At 37.4% G+C, this 21,862-nt stretch overlaps 1 protein-coding gene across 2 annotated transcripts; it reads left to right on the plus strand.

Annotated features, from left to right (window-relative positions):
* Positions 1-15,782: 15,782 nt before the first annotated feature.
* Positions 15,783-20,129, plus strand: LOC145042127 ((3S,6E)-nerolidol synthase 1-like). Of its 2 annotated transcripts, XM_078990504.1 has the most exons (8): positions 15,783-15,894; positions 16,346-16,616; positions 16,723-17,080; positions 18,474-18,692; positions 18,815-18,953; positions 19,203-19,451; positions 19,598-19,795; positions 19,871-20,129. In XM_078990504.1, exons 1-8 carry the CDS (start codon positions 15,814-15,816, stop codon positions 19,910-19,912), a joined length of 1,557 nt encoding a protein of 518 aa, XP_078846630.1. In that variant the 5' UTR covers positions 15,783-15,813; the 3' UTR covers positions 19,913-20,129. The 2 variants fall into 2 exon arrangements, with proteins under 2 accessions (XP_078846630.1, XP_078846629.1); XM_078990503.1 differs by having other exon boundaries at positions 19,598-20,129.
* The last annotated feature ends 1,733 nt before the right edge of the window (positions 20,130-21,862 follow it).

Here is a 21,862-nt window from a genome sequence, read left to right on the forward strand (position 1 = left end):
GCTCCCTCGATACTATGATAAACATTAAGTTACCCTTTGCCTACATTGTTAAATATGAGTTAGTGTGCCAGTTAATCACACACGCTCCACTAACCGACTTAAACAAAGTGCAAAGTGTAATTTCATGGATTAGCACCTGATTCACATTTTCCTAAAGTAACTAAGATTGGGAATTATAAAAAAAAACATTTAGTTACTTTATATTTATCATTAATACTTTTAATGAAGGGAGAATTATAGTCCTTATCCTACCCGTTCAGCTAACGACCCTCCACCAGTCAAGGAAGTGGTGGGTGAGCATGGACACCCATTAAACTGCCATTTTATAGGTAGTAACCTTATACCCCCCCCCCTTATAGACCGGCTTCGTGAATGAGGCCTACTAATGGTAAGACAACTTGCTCTTATACATATATATAAATATTATTAACTTATAATATTATAAAGTAGATGGGTTGAATTTAACTTTTAACATTCTAAGGGCTTAACTTGGAATTAAAGTATTCATGGGAAAACTTTACAGGTTCCAAAACTTGAGGGCAAGTTTTTGAAACTATACAAAACTTTTCATTTCATAACTTATGAGTTTAATGGTTCATTAAAATGAAGACTCTTCATTTTTTATGTATCCTGTTATTCTTTAATAACACTTTTAAATAAGTGACTCTTAACATCCATAACTTGAGTACAAGTTATGGAGTCATAATACTATTTAATAAAAAAAACTCTTCATTTTTATGTAACCTATGGCACTTTTATGAGTTTTAAGATTCATAAATGTGACCTTTTATGTAACTTGAGGACAAGTTACAAAAACACATTTTATGAACTACCTCTAGATTAATTAGGATTTAAAATAACTAAAACACAATTTTTTTCCATTAGACTAAACTAACTCATAAATCAAGGAAGCATAAAAACTTTTGGTAATCCATAACTTATGGAGTTAAATGCTTGTTTTATGATGAAACTTTTCATGTTCCATAAGTTAAGAATAAGTTAAGAAATTCTTTAAAACATTAACACCAAATTTTGTAACTCCATAAAAAAAACTTTGAATCAATTATTTTTAAAACCTTTTCATATCCATAACTTATAGAGGTTAAAAAAACACTCTTTAGATCAAACTTTTAAAACTAATAAAATAATCATATCATTTTATATTTTACTAAATTTGACCTAATTCAACTCATATAGCAAACGATTCAAATTTTACAAATAACTAGTTTTTCACAAAAACAAGCAATTATCTTAAAATTTAAAAAAAAACGTCATGTTTTTTTCCTTTTTTTTCCAACTTTGAAAATAAAGCATTTGCATCAATATAACAGAAAACAACCCATGGCTCTGATACCTCTGTTGAGTTTCGAGCATGCTAACACTCCTAAGTGTACATGCAACCCTAAATACCTTGGATCTATGTTTTCTCTAGTATACATGCAAATATGAATATTCCAAGGTATTACCCTATCTAGCATACAATTTTATGTACTAGGATAACAAAAACTAGATAGAATACAAACCTTGTTGTTGTAATTTTTCTTCATGAAGCTTGAGTGCCTAGTGCCCCAAGTGTGACACCTCAAATGGTTCAAACAGCACTATGAACACTTGGAATAACCATGAGAAGAAGACACTCCAAGCTCAAATTAACTAGCCCGCACATATGTATCACTTGTGCCAATTTCTTGAGCTAAAGGGGTCCTTATGCAGTGTGCACATTAGGGTTACACCATGTAACCCATGACTTTACCCATTCCTTATGCTCCATGGGTTTTAACCTCCATGGAGTATCCATGGGCCACCACATGGGTTAAACCCATCATAAGGAATCTTAGATCATAAGCCCACATATATCTGAATGAATGATTTACACAACCAATCCCCAGATAGTAAATTAGTCTCTTTTGATCACTAAATTAAGTCCAAATTATTTCATGATCAATACTAATTAAATAACATGATTTTATATTAATATATTAGAACTTATAATATATTAATATGTCACAAATGTCTTCTTCTCACAAAACGGTCTATCCAAATGTCCCGATGCTATGAAACCCAAATGGACGATGCTGATTCGGGTCAAGTCTTACCAATTAAAGTTATGGACTTAGGCATTAATCAAACAATATCGATAGCAAGCTTGTCCAACGAAGGGTCTAAGCATGTGCCAATAGACATCGGTAATCATAATTTCGAACTATTCGTCATCCCAAACTTGTCATGAAAATTGCGAGAATACTTCTCTTGATTTACGAAAATACATTCTCTGCTTTGACGAATATTTAATCCCATAAAATTATTAATCTTCCCCCTCATACTCTTTTCAAACTGACTTTTCATTATACTTTTTGAAATTCCTTAGACAATGCAAGGTCAGTCGAACCAAAGATAATATCATTAGCATAAATTTGAACAAGCATCAAATGTTCCCCAACTTTCTTTTGAAAGAGAGTAGGAACAACTGAACCTTTTTTAAATTTAGATAATTTCAAAAAACGAGTAAGAGTTTCATACCAAGCTCATGGTGCCTGTTTGAATCCATGCACCGCTTTATCAAGAATATAACAATGATCAGGAAATTTTTCATTAACGAAACCTGGTGGTTGTTCGACATATGTTATTTCTTCATAGACTCGATTGAGAAATGCACACTTGAAAACCATCTAGTAAACATCGAAGTCCTTCTGCGATGCATAAGCCAAAAATATTCGAACATCCTCGAGTCTTGCTACAGGGGAAAGGGTTTCCTCATAATCAATATCTTCTTGTTACGAATATCCCTCTACAACCAGCCTTGCTTTGTTTTGTACCACATTACCCTTTTTATCAGGTTTATTTTTAATAATCCATTTTAAGCCTATTACTGATACATCATCAGGTCTTGGAACTAGTAACCAAACCTTGTTTTGCTCAAATTCAGCAAGTTTAGATTGCATAGAAACAACATAATCAGGATGTTCCATAGTAGCCTTTACTAATTTTTGTTATATTTTGGAAATGAAAATATTGAAGATGCAAAATTCTTGATGAACATTAAGTACCTCATTTTTAGCACGAAGCTGAGCCGTTGTTAGAAATCTTGAATGAGGATCACCGTGAACTTGTTATTTAGAATGATCTCGTGTCCATTTGTCCAGTGGTGAATATGCAGGGTCGAAGTCTAAAGGTGCATCTTCGAAAATTCCGTCTGTTTCAGAACCTTCACTTGCATTCGACACATTATCTGGAATATCGTGAAAAACATCATCTTGAGTAGTAGAAGTAGTTGGTATAGATCCATTTTGCTCCCCTTGACAATAGGATTAGTATAATTATGCTCCTCCTCGAATGTATACTCCCCCTCAACATTAGGTATCGAATTCAAGTTCTCCCCATCCACTTGATCACCTTGCAACACTGGGTGATTTTCGACATGTATTGGAGAATTCATTGTGGATTGTGAAATATCATCATCCTATGTTATAGTCGAATCATCATAATGTTTCAAAACATCAGTGATTTGATTGTCTGTAGCATGTACTTCTACATCGATAGCCCTGTCAGGAACACCAAATATTAAGTCAAAATAAACGTCGAAAGAATTTGAAATTGATGACTCATTGGAATTTTTGTTAAGAATAGGCTTTTATTCAATAGTCTTTTCGACATGTTTAACAAAGTAATCATCTAAAGTTAGATTGAAAGTTTCTTCAATATTCCTTGTTCACTTATTTAACACCATATATGCAACATAATTATGTGAATATCCCTAGAATATCCTTCTTCATCTTTTCACTAAAATTTCAAAAGGTTATGCTTAAGATTTATAATAAAGCACCTATAACCAAAAACATGGAAAATTTGCACATTTTGTTTTTGATTGTTTAGGATTTCACAAGGGGTGATGTTAAAAACTTCACATTTTGTGAAACACGCTGTTAAAATGGCTTCCGCCCACATATATTGATGTAAATTTGCATATGTAAGCATCGTCCTTCGTGCTTCACACAGTGACATGTTCTGCCCTTCGACAACACCATTTTGTTGTGGTGTCTAAGGAGATGAAAAATTATGAGCTATTCTAAGATCAGTTAGAAATTTATCAAAAACATGATTCTTGAATTCTGTTCGATTATCAATTTTGATCTTTCTCACTTTCTTATGCAAACTGAGTTCGATATGCTTAATGAAATAGATAATTACTTGTGTAGTTTTAGACTTTTTTCAAATAATGTACACCCATGTGAACCTTGAAAAGTCATCAACAATTACCAATATGTTATCTCAAAAGATAATATCAAATATCAAAAGATAAAAACCATGAAGTCGTGTATCCCAAAAGGTCATAATAAGTTTATCGAATCGAAACTAATGCCAAGATCATATAAAATTATCAGAGTCTAACTCCCAGGCTAAACTGAAGTTGTGGTGTGTGTCATGTCATCATCCCGAGCTCTTACCTTTACTTGCGGAAGTACCTGACACCAAAAACTAAAACTGTAAGCACAAAGCTTAGTGAGCTCCCCCAAACTACCATATACCATACAATAACATATAAACACATATTGGGCCTTTCCTACTGCATCGGACCGAAGTCCGGAAACTGCATCGGACCGAAGTTCGGAACTAACTAGGGCCTTGCCCTCTGCATCGGACCGTAGTCCGTCAACTGCATCGGACCGAAGTCTGGAACTAACCAGGGCCTTGACATCTGCATCGGACCGAAGTCCAGAAACTACCAGGGCCTTGCCCTCTGCATCGGACCGAAGTTCGGAAACCGATTAAACATAGCATAGCATAATCATAACTACTCGCATAAACACATATAATACAAACTGCATCGGACCGAAGTCCAAAACACATACCACAAAGACATGCTTGAATCATAAGACATCAAGCATACTGAACTACTGCATCGGATCGAAGTTCGGAACTACTACTGACTAAATGGGCCGACATTGTGGTCGTAGACCCGTTCCTACTGGAAGGAAAACTTAACTCGTGACCCTGGTTGCTGAGATGCTAAATTTGAAACTGCCTAGCTGATGCTCCGAAACGCCCCGGCTACAAATCCCATAAACACTAAATCAAATACTGATAACTTATCTCCGTGTAAAATGACTATTTTATGCTTGGTCAAAGTCAGCATCCAGGTCAAAGTCAACTTTCAGTTGACCGGACTCACTGAGTCCCTATCATCCATTCTAATCCTCTACCTGCTTCTACTCGTTGAGTTTGGCAAAGACTCGACGAGTTCTTCTTGGATACCAACATCGAGTCTAACTTCATCCGACTCGCCGAGTTATATGAACAACTGGTCGAGTTCTCCTTCAACATATGAACACGTCCAGTCTGTGACTCGCTGAGTTGTATGAACAACTCGTCAAGTCTGTTCTTAAGCATGAACCGACTCGCCAAAACCTAAGGACGACTCTTCGAGTCTCATGCATGCTAATACTATACAATCAATTCTAGTCGATTTCAGTGCTTCCAATTCATATATCTGGGCTTCTAGGGCTGGTTTTACACGAAAAGCTTCCAACTTTACGTGCATGCACAAGAGAATGGGGCTTAAACACCAAAATCCTCCAACAATAAGCATGTAGGGTTTGGAACAAGGCTATGTTTTCATAAAGGTGGCTATATTGAGCTCCTGGAGCTCAATAACGTCCAAATCTATGGTTTCCATCCAAAGAAGAGTTCAACTTCGAGTTTGACTCAAACCAACATTCCAAGAGAAACATAAACAAGCATAAAAGAGGGTTTAATGGAATAATAATCAAGGTGTTAACTTTATTAGAAAAATATGCAGCAAATGGAGACTAGAATCTGGACCTCCTTTCTCTTCTCTAGATCTTCTTTACTTCCTTTTCTTCCAAAGCTTCCAAGCTAGCACAAACACACTCAAGCTCAACAATGGCGGCAAGGGTTTACATGGGAAATACTCTAGAGGTGCGGGAGGCTAGAATGAGAGGCTATAATGACATTTAAATAGGATAGAAACCCTGGGATTTAGGGTTTCATCCAGACTAGCGGACTCGCCGAGTCCGGAATACGGACTGGTCGAGTCACTTGCTAAAAACGCGAGCAAATCTTGTCTCTACTCAATAAGTCGGGCCTCTAACTCGTCGAGTAGCCCTTAAGGAAGGGAAAAACTATATTTAAATTACACACCAAAAATTGGGGTGGTACATTGATATCTTTAGGCCCCTCAATGATTTAATGTTGACATCAAAATGTGTGGTCGCACTCAGACTAAATTGATAACGACTTAATTATGTACTTTGTTCGTGGTTGACACAAGTTGCTATCGGGAAAAATGATCTTAAACGTTTAAGATTGACATATATCCACGTCTCATGATCATACAGATATCTTCAAGAACAAAATAATATTTGATCACTTATTAAAGGGTTGTATCACGAATTTATGTTTTGAGTATGGTAGGTACCATAGATTGTTTACTTTATTTTTTTCTAGTGAATAGTAAACCGGCCGTATAGTGTTGGTGACTTATGCAAGAAGGAGTTGTTGGAAGTTAGTGCTCACATTCACAATATTTGGTAATGTTACTATTAATATTAGGTTCATTTTGGGCTACGTGCAAGGACATAAATAAGATATTTATGTCATGAGATAATTATAGGGACTTGGTTTGTTATTTAATTTAGACTTTAATTAATTAAATGAAATTTAGTGATCTAGAAGGTTCTAGATAAAGTATTTGAAAGTCTGATAATTACCAATGATAAGGATAATTATTATGTGACCGGAAAATTATGATTTAAGGGTTTATATTATTTTTTTATAAATAGAGGGGTCCAAGGCTGAATATAAGGATGAGTTTCTCTCTGGAAAAAACCCAAGATCTTCGTAGTTCAATAACAATCTTGAAGCCTTAACCCTCATGCTCCTACGCAACACATGATGGGTTCTTCACGAAACGTAAAGGGTTATACATAGTGTGTTTCACTCACACGAGATTTTGGTTTGTGTGTGAAGCCAGATGTTGTTCGTCTGTTACGTTGGTATGAAAGAGGAGCTCGTCTTTGGGCTCTTAGCACTCATCATTCAATCAAGATCTACGAAGGTTTCAAACGACAACGAAGGTATGTATTCTAGTTTTTTTCTATTTAAGTTTAAGTTAACATTGATTAATTAAACATGGATCTATGTCTGATTAAACATGGATCTACGTCGGGGCCCTACATTTCCTCCCATAGAGCATCTCGAACGGAGGGCGGTCAATGCTGGCATGCTAACTGTTGTTATACGAAAATTCCGCTTACGGAAGATACATATCCCAACTGCCACCAAAGTCTAGGACGCATGCCCGAAGCATGTCCTCAAGTGTTTGAATCGTCCTCTCGCTTTGCCCATCCATATGAAGGTGGAAAGTGGTACTGAAGTGAAAACGAGTCCCCATATCGTCATGAAACTGCTTCCAAAACCTAGAAGTGAACCAGATGTCTCGATTTGATACTACTTATACAGGCACTCCATGTCATGCCACTACCTCGCACACATAAATATCAGCTAGCTTCTCGGCCGATATGCTCTCCTGAATCGATATGAAATGCACACTCTTGGTCAGTCGATCCACTATGAACTAAATCGAATCGACTTGACGTGCGGCCCTGGGGAGCTTAGTGATGAAATCCATAGTGATATCCTCCCATTTCCACAAAGGAATGTCTAACGGCTGCAGCTTGTCGTGGGGTCTCTGATGCTCCGCCTTGACCTTCCTACAGGTCAGGCATCTCTCCACGTACCAGGCTACATCCCGCTTCATGCAAGGCCACGAATAATTAGGTCGAAAATCTCGATACATCTTCATCGCCCCTTGGTGGATGGAGAATCAAGACTTGTGAGCCTCGTCCATCAACACCTTCCATACTCCGCCCGAGTATGGCACCCAAACTCTCCCATGAAGGGTCAACAATCCTCAACTATCAGACTCAAAGGAAGCTACTCGGCCTACAATCCTTTCGCACTTCTGCCTCTCCTCCTTCAGGCCCTCAACCTGTGCCTCTCTAATCTTCTCCAACAATGGAGTAATCACTTTCATCCTCAGACATATATCCCTGATCGGGGCTGCTACCGCCTTGCTGCTCAGGGTTCTGGCCACTACGTTGGCCTTTCTCGGATGATAAAGGATCTCAAAATCATAGTCCTTTACCACGTCTAAACATCGGCGCTGCCTCGTGTTTAAATTTGGCTAATCCATGAGGTACCTCAAACTCTTATGATCCATGTAAATCGTACAACGGACCCCATAGAGGTAATTTCATCATATCTTGAGGGCAAACACTACTGCCCCCAACTCTAAGTCATGTGTCGGATAGTTAGCCTCGCGAGGCTTCAACTGTCTAGAGGCGTAGGCTATCACATGGCCTCACTGCATCAAAACTGCTCCCATACCTATGATCGAAGCATCACAGTGGACTACAAAATCCTCTACCCCCTCTGGCAAGGTAAGAATCAGTGCCTCACACAATCTCTACCTAAGGGTCTCAAATGTTGCATGCTGCTTAGGCCCCCAGCGAAACACCACCGACTTCTTGGTCAGTCGGGTGAGCGGAACTGCTATTTTGAAGAAATCCTGGATGAATCTCCTATAGTACCCTGCCAGTCCTAGGAAGCTCTCAATCTCATTTGGAGACCTCGGGACCTCCCACTGCATCATGACCTCTATATTCGCCGGATCTACTAGTATACCCTTTTGGTTGACAAGGTAACCAAGAAACTGCACCTCACGCAACCACAACTCGCATTTGGAGAACTTTGCCAAAAGTCTCTCCCTCCTTAACGTCTCTAGCACCTCTCTCAGGTGCTCCTCGTACTGCTTCTGATTCTTGGAATAAACCAAGATGTCATCAATGAACACTATCACAGACCAATCCAGCATCACCACAAACTCATAATGACCATAAGGGGTCCTAAAAGCGGTCCTTTTCACATCCTCATCCCTGACCCGCATCTAGTGATATCCTGACCGTAGATCGATCTTGGAGAACCAAGATGCTCCCTGAAGCTAGTCAAACAAGTCATCTATCCTCGGGAATGGGTAAGGGTTCTTCAGTGTTACCTTATTCAGCTCCCGGTAAACTATGCACATACGGTGTGACCCATCCTTCTTCCTCATGAACAGGATCGGGGCTCCCCATGGTGAACTACTCGGCTTGATGAAACCCTTGTCTAGCAGCTCCTGAAGCTGTGTAGACAATTCCTGCATCTCTAGAGGATCCAACTGATATGGTGTCTAGGATATCGAAGCCGCACCCAGAACCAGGTCAATCTGAAACTCGACCTGTCTTTCCGGAGGTATTCCAGGTAAGTCCTCCGGGAATATGTTGGGATACTCTTGCACTACTGGTACATCGTCAAATGTCATCTTACCCTTCTCCCGGACATCTATATCACAGGCGACGTACCCTACGCAACCCTGTTGAACGTAGTGCCTCGACCTCGCTGTTGAACAAAGAATCAGCCCGCGTTGTGGCCTCTCGCCCTGAATCACTAACTCTCCCCCACTGGGAGTGCGAACCCCCACTAACTGCAGCTCACAATCAATCACTGCCCCATTAGGGCTCAACCAATCCATACCCATTATAACCTTATTCCCTCGCAGGGGAGTAAGAACCAAGTTTACTGAAAATTGCTCATCAAATAACTACAGTGAACACCCCTTATGTACTCTCGTGACCCTGACAGTCCTGACATCCTCTATCTCAACCTCAAGTGGACAATCCAGCTCCCCCAGAGCTCTGCTAAACGTCTTGCTAAGCGCAAGTGAAACAAATGATCGGGTAGCCCCCGAGTCAAACAATATTGTAGCTGAAATGTCGTTCACTAAGAACGAACCTATATGAAAACATGCAACCATGAGAAACAATCAATATCAATAAGGAGATAAGAGGAAAATACATACCCGTCACCACATCAGGAGTTGCTCGCGCATCTTCTACTGTCTTCTGGAAAGCTCTACTCATCGCCACTGGCGCCTCACCCCGGCCTTGAAGGACGTCTGTAATCCTCAATGTAGCAGGGGCAAGTGCCGCCACCTTCCCTGCTACTACCAAACTCGGACTCTGGGACTTTTTATGTCCCCTCTGATTGCAATGGAAGCAAATCAGATCAGATGTTGTGGTGGTGGTGGTAGTACATGTACAATCTTTGCTCATATGCCTGGTCCGGTCACACTTATAGCAATTGGGACTCCCTGCCTTACACGCCCCATCGTGCAATCTCCCACACTTGCCACACCCACCGTGGCTCTTCTGTCCTCTAGATCTATGATCCAATACCTTTGGCTTTTTGCCCGAACTCCCTGTGCCAGATACTGCCTCTAGCTTCCTCTTCTTCTCCATCTCCAAATCTATCTCTCTCTCTCACGAGCCGTCGCAATCATATCATCCAACGTTTTACAGCTGGACCGGCTCACAAAATGGCAGATATCACTCTGCAACATCTCATGATAACGGGGCTTCTTCATTTCCTCATCAGCTGCGTATTGAGGAATGAGAAGAGCCCTCTCCTTGAACTTAGCAGTAATCTCTGCCAATGTCTCTGTAGTCTGAGTGAGATCGTGAAACTCCCTAGCTAACTGATGCACCTCAATAACCGGCGCAAACTAGGCTCTGAACCTGGTAGTAAAATCAGTCTAGGACATCGCATCAAGAGATGCATCATCCCCAAAGACATGCCCGATCTCCTCCCACCAATCTTGTTCCCTGTCCTTCAGAAGATAGGATGCTATTCTGACCTTGTCCCCCACGGGACATCTGCTAGTGCGGAATGTGTTGCCGACGTCTTCCAACCAGATAGTACTCACTATGGGGTCCCACGCCCAATGATAGTCTGGAGCTTCACAAGCCCAAAACTCCCTAAAAGTAAGTGTGCATGACCCTATCATAGCCACCACCTCAGCACGGAATATGCTCAATCTCTCATCCATTAACTCCATAATACCCTCGTTGATCGTACCGAAGATCACAGGAGTCTGCTCAAATATGATACGAGTAACCTCTGAGGGGAGGAAATCTCTGTTCTGCTCATTTGGATGTTCGGCCCCCGAGCCTGATCCTGATCCCTCACCGGCTCCTGAATTGTCGACTGCTGGTCTAGGGCTCAAAACCACCATTCTGAAAACACATAATGACAAATGTCAGGAATAAAAATATATCTCGAGGGATCGCTACTACTACAAGTTTCCTGGTCTCGTATCATCCTTCCTTGGTTCAAGTACGGATCCTTTGCTTCCAGTAGTACGGGCCCATACTACCTTCCACATCTATTCATACTTTCCTCAAGAACTGCCTTGACTCCACAAAGTCCCTTTTACTACTGCTGATCTATGTTACTCTCATCGTAGGCTTGCCTTAGGGAACTTCCAACCTGTACCCAATCCTCAACTACTGAAGGTATCTTAGTAATGCCAATTAGCCACTACCTGAATTCCATCACACGTGATGAGGCTCAGATAATCCTTCGAGTAAATGACTCGTCCCTACAATAGTTAGATTCAAACGAGAGCTGCGCATTAGGGCAAGTAGCATTCAGTCAATGGCTAACTCCCATCACTCCGAGTCCCACAAAGCACAAAGCAAGTAGCATTCAGTCAAAGGAAACTACTGAAGAAAATCTACCCTCATAACAAGAAACTGTACTAGCATACAATGTTAAGCTGATACTATCACGCATAACCTAAACAGGTTATCCTACTACTGTTTACGCAATACTAGCATGCAATTCTCATAAAGTTGAAACACATATAGCAGGAACATAATGCATCCTCAAAGATCCTTAGTCCTATTCTAGCATGTTGTTCTATTGAAACTGAAACTGATAATTATAACATAAACTTGTATGGGTAATTTGGGAGTACTTACTTGAGCTCGGCTGGTTGCATGCACCACACCTTTTTTCTCTTTTCAAAGTTCTTTTCTTTCTAAAAATTCTTTTCTCTTTTCTAAAACTCTTTTCTTTTGAAAACTTCATGCCACTTCCTTAGTTTGAGTTCAGACACACTCGGAAGTGTGCTTGAATCCCTCAAACTAAGGCTCTGGTACTAACTTGTAACATCCCAAAAGTACAGTCTAAAAATTTTTGTTTGATAACTTTACTAAAACATCATATCAAATATCAAAAGATAAAAATCATGAAGTCGTGTATCTCAAAAGGTCATAATAAGTTTATCAAATCGAAACTAATGCCAAGATCATATCAAAATATCAGAGTCTAACTCCCAGGCTAAACTGAAGTTGTGGTGTGTGCCATGCCATCATCCCGAGCTCTTCCCTTTACTTGCGGAAGTACCTGAAACTAAAAACTGAAACTGTAAGCACAGAGCTTAGTGAGCTCTCCCAAACTACCACATACCATACAATAACAAATAAACACATACTGGGCCTTGCCCACTGCATCGGACCGAAGTCCGGAAACTGCATCGGACTGAAGTCCAGAACTAACCAGGGTAAAATGACTATTTTGCCCTTGTTCAAAGTCATCATACAGGTCAAAGTCAACTTTTAGGTCAAATTCAACTTTCAATTGACCGGAATTGTTGAGTTGGGCCGCTAACTCGCCGAGTCCCTATCATCTATTCTAATCTTCTACCCGCTTCTACTCGACGAGTTTGGCAAAGACTCGACGAGTTCTTCTTCGATACTAACATCAAGTCTAACTTCATCCGACTCACCGAGTCATATAAACAACCCGTTGAGTTCTCCTTCATCATATGAACACATCCAGTCTGTGACTCGCCGAGTTGTATGAACAACTCGTCGAGTCTGTTCTTGAGCATGAACCGACTCGCCAAGTCCTTAGGACGACTCGTCGAGTCTCATGCATGCTAATACTATACAGTCGATTCTTGTCGATTTCAGTGCTTCCTAATCATAGATCTGGGCTTCTAGGGTTGGTTTTACATGTAAGGTTTCCAACTTTACGTGTATGCACAAGAGAATGTGGCTTAAACACCAAATTCCTCCAACAATAAGCACTTAGGGTTTGGAACAAGGCTATTTTTGCATAAACGTGGCTATATTGAGCTCCTGGAGCTCAATAACATCAAGATCTATGTTTCCATCCAAAGGAGAGTTCAAATTCGAGTTTGACTCAAACCAACATTCCAAGAGAAGCATAAACAAGCATAAAAGAGGGTTTAATGGAATAATAAGCAAGGTGTTAACTTTATTACCAAAATATGCAGCAAATGGAGACTAGAATCTGGACCTCCTTTCTCTTCTCTTGATCTTCTTTCCTTCCTTTTCTTCCAAAGCTTCCAAGCAAGCACAAACACACTCAAGCTCAACAATAGGGGATAGGGTTTACAGGGGAAATGCTCTAGAGATGCTAGAGGCTGGAATGGGAGGCTATAATGACGTTTAAATAGGATACAAATCCTGGAATTTAGGGTTTCATCCACACTAGCGGACTCATAGAGTCCAAAATATGGACTCGTCGAGTCGCCTGCTAAAACGCGAGCAAATCGTGTCTCTACTCGATGCGTCGGGCCACTAACTCTTCGAGTACCTCTTAAGGAAGGGAAAAACTATATTTAAATTACATACCAGAAATTTCGGTAGTACATTGATATCTTTAGGCGCCTCAATGATTTGATGTTGACATCAAAATGTGTGGTCGCACTCAAACTAAATTGATAACGACTCAATTATGTACTTTGTTCTTGGTTGACACAAGTTGCTATCGGGAAAAATGATCTTGAACGTTTAAGATTGATATATATCCATGTCTCATGATCATACAGATATCTTCAAGAACGAAATAATATTTGATCACTTATCAAAGGGTTGTATCACGAATTTATGTTTTGAGTGTGGTAGGTACCATCGATTGTTTGCTTTATTTTTTCTAGTGAATAGTAAACCGGTCGTATAGTGTTGGTGACTTATGCAAGAAGGAGTTTTTAGAAGTTAGTGCTCACAATCACAATATTTGGTAATGTTACTATTAATATTAGGTTCATTTTGGGTTACGTGCAAGGACATAAATAAGATATTGATGTCATGAGATAATTATAGGGACTTGGTTTGTTATTTAATTAAGTCTTTAATTAATTGAAAGAAATCTGGTGATCTAGAAGGTTCTAGACAGAGGGATTTGAAAGTCAGATAATTACCAAAGATAAGGATAATTATTATATGACCAGAAAATTATGCTTTAAGGGTATATATTATTTTGTATAAATAGAGAGGTCCAAGGCTGAATATAAGGATGAGTTTCTCTCTGGAAAAAACCCAAGATCTTCATAGTTCCATAACAATCTTGAAGCCTTAACCCTCATGTGCCTACACAGCACGTAAAGGGTTTCACACAAAACGCAAAGGGTTATACATAGTGCGTTTCACTGATACAAGTTTTTGGCTTGTGGGAGAAGCCAGATGTTATTGGTGTCTTCCGTTGGTACGAAAGAGGAGCTCATCTTTGGGCTCTTAGCACTCATTATTCAATCAAGATCTACAAAGTTTTGAAACAACAACGAAGGTATGTATTCTAGTTTTTTTTTTCTATTGAAGTTTATGGTAAAATTGATTGATTAAACAAGGATCTATGTCTGGTTTGTGAGGTTATTGTTTTGGTTTTTTCAGATGTGCAAAAAACGATGACAAACATGATTAGGATAATGTTTAGTAAAGGTAATCTAGTAAATAAACTGAACATAGATAATTTTATCTTAAACACTATTCAAAATAACCTTTAGATTCAGAACTTTTTGTTTAAGATAAATATAGGGTAAATTACACCATTTGACCCTCGTGCACATGCTAAAAAGCACGTTTAATCCCTATTTATAAAAGTCAAATCGGACAGTCCGTGGGTTTGATTTTTCTTGCACGCTTAGTCCTCATCGACATAAAACAACTATTTTACCCTTCATAATTTATTTTTTCAATTTTACTTTATTTGTTTATCATTTTCAAATTAAAAGAGAAAATAAAAAACATATACCCCCAACTCTGTCTCCCGCAATCCCACCCTACACTCTTCTTCTCCATTTATTCAACCACCACTCTCTGCTTTATTTCTCTTTCAAGCATTTTATCGGTGACCATTAACCTCTCCAACCACCGTCGATGTTGCTTTAGTATGTCATAGGTAGATCCACCAAGATTATGGAACCCTCCGCCATCTGATTCCGACAAATCTCCATCGTCTTCTCCATCACCGCCACTCATCTCCTCTTCTGCCTCTGTCGCCTTACAAAATTGAAGTGCCTCAGCCACCAATCCACCACCGTTCGATTTCTGCACCATCCATCACCGTTCCATTTCTGCACCTTCAACCACGGATCGATTATCAATAAAGTGTTCTTCACAAGGTTTAAAAATATTTAAAATGTTTTTTAATCAGTAAAAATAATCAAAAAATGGTAAAATAAATGAAAATGAAAATGAAAATGGCCTTATACTCATTTCATGTCTCATATGGATTAAATGTACAAATTAAAATTAACAAGGGATGAAGCGTGAAATTTTTAACAGTATGAAAGACGATCCAAGTTAATTTTTGAAAATAGAAACTAAACATGCCTATTGACACCTATACGAGGGACGATTCGTGTAATTTACCCAAAAAATATTAAACTTATATTCACCAACAAACTTTTTCTAATTCTTTATTTCTTTAAAACTAAATGATATAAAACTTTAAAAGTGCCTAATAGATAAAGATAATTCAACATCAAATTAAATACCTATAAATAATGCAAGCAACCTCGAATAACAAACACATACATTCTCTATCTCTATCTCTCTCTCTCTCTCTCTCTCTCTCTCTCTCTCTCTCTCTCTCTCTCTCTCTCTCATGGCAATCAATAATAGTGTGACACAACTAAACATCCCGCAAATCGTAGTCCCTACAAAACGAGATTCATTGCCACTAAAAGTAAACTATAAGCTCTTTTACATTGTATTTGTTTTGTTTTTTTTTTTTTAACTTTCCTTAGACGGGAAGGTATGGACAATGCCCATACTCGTTATTATGACTTGGCATGTATGATAAGGACGTGGCAACGGGTGAACACCGCCCCGACTATTCGTTTTTGTGTGTTATGTTATTGCCTATGGCCATGGTAACGAAAGGCAACGAGACAAATTCAGATGTTGGGGCTTCTTTTTGATAGTTTTCAAACAATTACCTTTTAAAAAATGATTTATAAATACATATATAACACCTAACTAGTTGCTCATTTCCTCCATTTGGTGTTATAACACCATATTGACATGGCATGTGTGGTGGCAACTTCTTGATGTGATAACAACCTTTAACTAGTTGCGCACACCCATTAACCATATATTCCGTGTTACCGTCTAAAGCATGGCTATGAAAATTGCAGATCGAACAATCCATCAAGTATTCAGAACAATTAGAGGAAGTTCGAAATCTTCTAAAGCATGTCGAAGGTGGGCGCTTAAAACTTCTGGACATGGTTGATGTTCTCCAAAAACTTGGTATCAACCATAACTTCGAACAAGAGATTGACTCAATCTTGAAAATGCATTACACTACAATTTCCAATGGCCATGCTTCTATCCATGACCAAAGTCTTTATGAGGTTTCCATCAATTTCCGAATCTTTCGACAACATGGTTATTATATTCCAGCAGGTGAGCGGTAGTACGCATCCTTGTTTTTTTCCTCTTGTAGTACTTGATTCAAAGAATGTCAACTTTGTAAAAGTTATTAAGTACCAGTAAAATTTGTTCGTATCAGATGTTTTTGCACGCTTCAAGCAAAAGAATGGAATGTTTTTTGAAGAAATAGCCAAAGATGTAAAGGGATTAATGGCATTATATGAGGCTTCACAACTAAGCATAGAGGGGGAATGTATTCTTGAGGAAGCTGCGGATTTTAGTTACCATGCTCTCAAAGAAATGATGCCTTTTCTTGATGAAGATGAAGCTATGATGGTGAAAAATACATTAGAACATCCGTATCAGAGAACCTCGTCAACTTTCATGGTCAACAAATTCATCAAACATTACTCGGGGACCACTATGTGTGAACTTGCCGAGATGGAGTTGGCTAAACTCCAGGCCCTACATCGAACAGAAGTTAATCAAATCTCCAGGTAAAAATTCATTTTGTTACACATGCAACATAATGAATGTACATATAGGCATAAGAACCGGTGGCTTAGATAAATGGAATTACTATCATTTTAAAGAAGCGTTCTTTCTAAATACTAAAATCAAGAGTAAATTACACGGATGGTCTTGCGGTTTAAGGTAACTTGTTTTCTTTTTTTTTTTTTTTTCTTTTTTATTATTATTTAACTCCGACAATATGAGTGATATATCCTTCCTAACTTTTCTAAAACCCTTTTTGTTTTCTAATTTTATATGTTTTTTAATCTTTTTAAAGGGACCCATTCCAAACACATATACGTACCCTTTCCTGGATTTATTTATGGCTACTTAAAATTACTAAACTAACCCTAACATTAATAAAAACATAAACAATCCTAAGTTTAACTTATTATTCGAACACCTACAACACCACCCATCCCACGCTCCCTCCATGATTGTACTCTTTTTTTTTTTCTCTTTCATTGACAACACCTGCAACCTAAAATTAAAAAGAAAAACCCAACATTCCCATGCTTTTGTTGGATCATCGTTATCAGATCTCTTCATTAGGTCGTCATAAACTTCTTTGCTCTTCCATTTACAGCACCCTGTCTTCTGTCGTCCTCAAGAAGCCCTATCTTCGCCCAATAAAAAACACAACATCACACGAGCTTCCAGAGAAAAACCCATCTCGGATCGATTCGATTCAGAGACAAACTCACTCTAAAAATCCCTCCCATCACCACCCCTCAGTCGTCTTGAAGTAACCCTCCCACCATAGCCAATAGAAAGCACTAGATTGGAAATGTCACCGACTATGAAACCGCAACTGTGATTTTACATAGCTTCGGTTCCATATCATTTTCTGACAACTGTGGTTGGGATGTGGGATTTTTTTAGTGAAAGAAAGTGGGAGGGTAATGCAGATTCCGGTGAAAAGAGATGAGGGAAGAGGAAAAGGGTGTGTGGTGGTGGCAGATGAGATCATCAAGAAAGCGTGGGATGTCTTGTGTTGTCAATGGCCTAATCCATCTAAAAGAAGAGAGAAGAAATTTAGGAACCACATGCTAGCTAGCTAGTCTTTATAAGTTTTTAGTTTAATTTTTTTAAATAAATTTAATAAATAGAAAGAAAGGAAGGTCATATTAGTCTTTTTATATTGATTAGGGCAATCCCAAACAAAATCAAACTATAAAAATGGTAGGAATTAAAAAATAAATAAATAAATAAATAATTAAGTAGGACCAAACGTTGAAATTATCTTTATAATTGATGATAAGGACCATTAGCAGATGGTGGAGTTGGGATTAGATGGTGGAAGGAGTTGGGATTAGATGGTGGAAGGAGTTGATAATAAATAAATTTACCCTGAAATGAATTATTCTTATGAAATAGATGGTGGAAGGAGTTGGGATTAGCAGAGGAGTTGAAGCTTGCGAGGAGTCAACCATTGAATTGGTACTTATGGCCCATGGCCAGCCTTGAAGATCCTAGCTTGTCGGCTGAAAGATTTGAGCTCATAAAGCCAATTGCCTTAATCTTTATAATTGATGATATTTTTGATGTTTATGGAACTCTAGATGAACTCGTCCTCTTCACAGAAGCAGTTATTAGGTACATTTATTATCCAAAAACAGTGAAAACGTCTGTTAAGCTTCAATAACATATATAACTTATGTGTTGAGTACCATTGATATAGATTTTGATTATAAGCTTGCTTCTTCAATTATTTGCAGATGGGATGTTAATTCTCTTGAACGACTGCCGTATCACTTAAGGATCTGTATCGAGGCTCTATATAACATAACACGTGAAATTAGTGACAAAATCTACAAGAAATATGGGTTCAACCCCATAGAGTACTTAAAAAGGACGGTATGTTGAATATTGTTTATTGTATTGGTTGAAAACAGTTCGTAATTGGAGCACAAATCTAGCCCGAAACTAATTTTGATTTAAAGACTTCATAATTATATAAAAAAAAAATACAACTTTAAACAAATACAAAAGTGTTTTTGAACAAGAGTGACTAAATACTAAAGATGATATTTATACCTAATTGATGGAGCGAAAGTAAAGAGAAATAATATAAACGTACTTTTAAATGTAATTGAATTGTTGTAGTGGATAAACCTTTTTGAAGCGTTTCTAGTTGAGGCAAAATGGTTTGCTTCCGGACACTTGCCGAATGCAGACGAATACTTGAGGAATGGGATTGTAAGTTCAGGTGCTGAAGTAGTTACAGTGCACATGTTTTTCCTTCTCGGTTGTGCTACTAATGAAGATAGTGCTACAATTATTAAGGACAACCCGGGAATAACATTTTGTTTAGCAAAAATACTTCGTCTTTGGGATGATCTAGGTAGTGCTAAGGTAATACAACTTTCATCGATGTATATAACTTAAATTTAACTTATATATAATTAACTTGAATATTCTCTCATTAGCTATGTCTTGAAGATAAATGTTTTACTGATCATGTCCCACATTAACATTATCCGTTTGTTATAAACTAACAGGATGAGAATCAAGATGGTCATGATGGATCATATGTGACATATTACATGCGAGATAATGAAGGTTGTTCGCTTGAAAATGCACACAGACATGTTATGTCAATAATATCAAACACATGGAAACAACTAAATAAGGAGTGCCTCTCCCCAAATAAATTTTCAGCACCATTCATAAAGGCTTGTTTGAATCTTGCAAGAATGGTACCTATGATGTATAATTATGATGAAAACCATTCCCTTCCTCTTCTTAAGGATTATATAAATTCCATGTTTTAGGGAGGAAATAACATTCATCACAACTTCGCAAGAAACACTTAAAATTTAAGATTTGCACCTATTGAAACCAGTGGTGGAGCTACATGGAGTGGTGGGGGTACTACAATATTACCAAAAAGGATTGTACTATGTTTTTCTAATGCAATGGATAACTACATAAAATATATGTTGATAATGTTTGTACTCCCGTATCAAAAAATTTTGTTCTGCCACTTACTGAAACGCTATGGTAGGTCGATTCTAATATTTTTGTGAGTTTTTTTGTTGTGTTTCCAAATTTATATTAACATTATAATAATATTTTGTTAGTGTTGAGAGTTGTATATATCATTAAAAAAATTGATTTCTATACAACACTTTTTCTACATACATAAAAGTTTATGTTTATTAAATTGTACAATATAACATTTAAGGCAAATATTAAACTTTTATATATGTAAAACTTGATGTTTACGAATCAACACCCATAATTAAATGGAAATATATATGTACAATTGATTTTTTGATTCTACGCCATATTCAATTTTTTGTTTTTTAGTGACTTTAAGCTATATATTTTGTTTTTTGTAGTTCTTATTTTACTTATATGATTGGTGTTTTGTCTCAAATGACCATTAAACTTTCGAATTTAGATTGACTACATCACTAAACATTTGATTACCTTAAACTTGACTATAAAGTCTGAACTTTTGCTCGTTGTTGATGTTTATTTCTTACCTCATGCACTCGGTTAGTCAATTCCTTCTGTCAACATGAACTAAGTGAGAGTAAAATGATTTGATTTAGTCACGAAACTTCTGATCATGCTATATTAGATCTTGAACTTAGAAATCTTTTTTTTAAAATAACAATTATTATTTTTCTAAAAAATAAACTCAATTTAAGTTTTATTAAAAATTAATTTATTTTATTTGTTTGTTTTTTAAGCCACTAACTCGATTTTATTTTATTTTTCCTTATTTTTTCACTTTTAAAAAATATGGTAACGTACATTGTAGTTATTATCATTTGTAACCATATTTAATATGTTCTTATATTATACCTATCTACCGGTTAATGAAAATTGTGTAAACTACATATTGGTGTTCTATGTATATTTATATTTGTAACTTTTGTCAACTTATTTTTCTTTATATTTTTTTTTCATTATATTTTTTTTGTATTTGGTTTTCCATTGAAGTTTTTATAGTGTTTTTTATTTTCCAAAAAATCATATTTTTATCAAAAATAATAATAATAATAAGAGAGTCATATTACTTGAATAAAATTAGATCTTCAACTCTAAATTTTATTTACTTTAAAAATATTTATATTATTTAAAAAAAAACTCAATTTAAGTTGTTTTATTTATTTTACTTTTTTAGTCGAAACAAAACTCCATGTTATTTTAATTTTGACTAAACTGCACAAATGATCCCTGTGGTTTACACAAAATTGCCACTTTGGTCCAAAAACGTTTTGGCTAGCACCACAAGTCCAAAGTTTCCATTTTCTTGCATATTTGGTCCAATGGGTTAACTTCCGTTTGTTTCTCTCTGTTAAGTTATGTTTGACTAGTCAAATCAGGGGTATTTTGGTCATTCCCTATTTATGCCCTTTATTTTATATTAATAAAGGAGAGTTCGTATGTATGCATTGCCATACGGATAATATCGAGCATAATTCACATTTATAGTCCTTAAAAACCGTGAGTCGATACAATTTCCCTCCTCATTGACTGAGGATCAAGAACCCTAAACTGATTAACAAGGTTGATAGCTTCAATCAGGCGAGTTTCGTAGTGAATGCATATACCAATGTGGCACTTAAGGTTGTCAAGCACGTCATTCGACCCAAGGGTGGTTTATGGTACGTAATTTTGTTTTTGATCATTTTGTTGATTTTCTTACAAGAAATCATACCTTCTGAACTTTTTTTTTTGCTCTTGTGTTGAAGATGGACACCCTACATTGTTTACCATCAAGCTACATCATGGAGGTGAGTTCACAAAGT

The sequence above is a fragment of the Lactuca saligna genome, chromosome 4 (genome assembly GCF_052625555.1).
Source record: "Lactuca saligna cultivar CGN05327 chromosome 4, ASM5262555v1, whole genome shotgun sequence".
In the NCBI taxonomy this organism is placed as follows: Eukaryota; Viridiplantae; Streptophyta; class Magnoliopsida; order Asterales; family Asteraceae; genus Lactuca; species Lactuca saligna.

Bases quoted from the DNA above. Each gene is read 5' to 3' on its own strand.
- LOC145042127 (XM_078990503.1), top strand. From the start codon at position 15,814: ATGGCAATCAATAATAGTGTGACACAACTAAACATCCCGCAAATCGTA. The intron at 15,895-16,345 runs GTAAACTATAAG...TGAAAATTGCAG, and splicing joins GAGATTCATTGCCACTAAAA to ATCGAACAATCCATCAAGTA. The intron at 19,452-19,597 runs GTAATACAACTT...ATAAACTAACAG, and splicing joins ATGATCTAGGTAGTGCTAAG to GATGAGAATCAAGATGGTCA.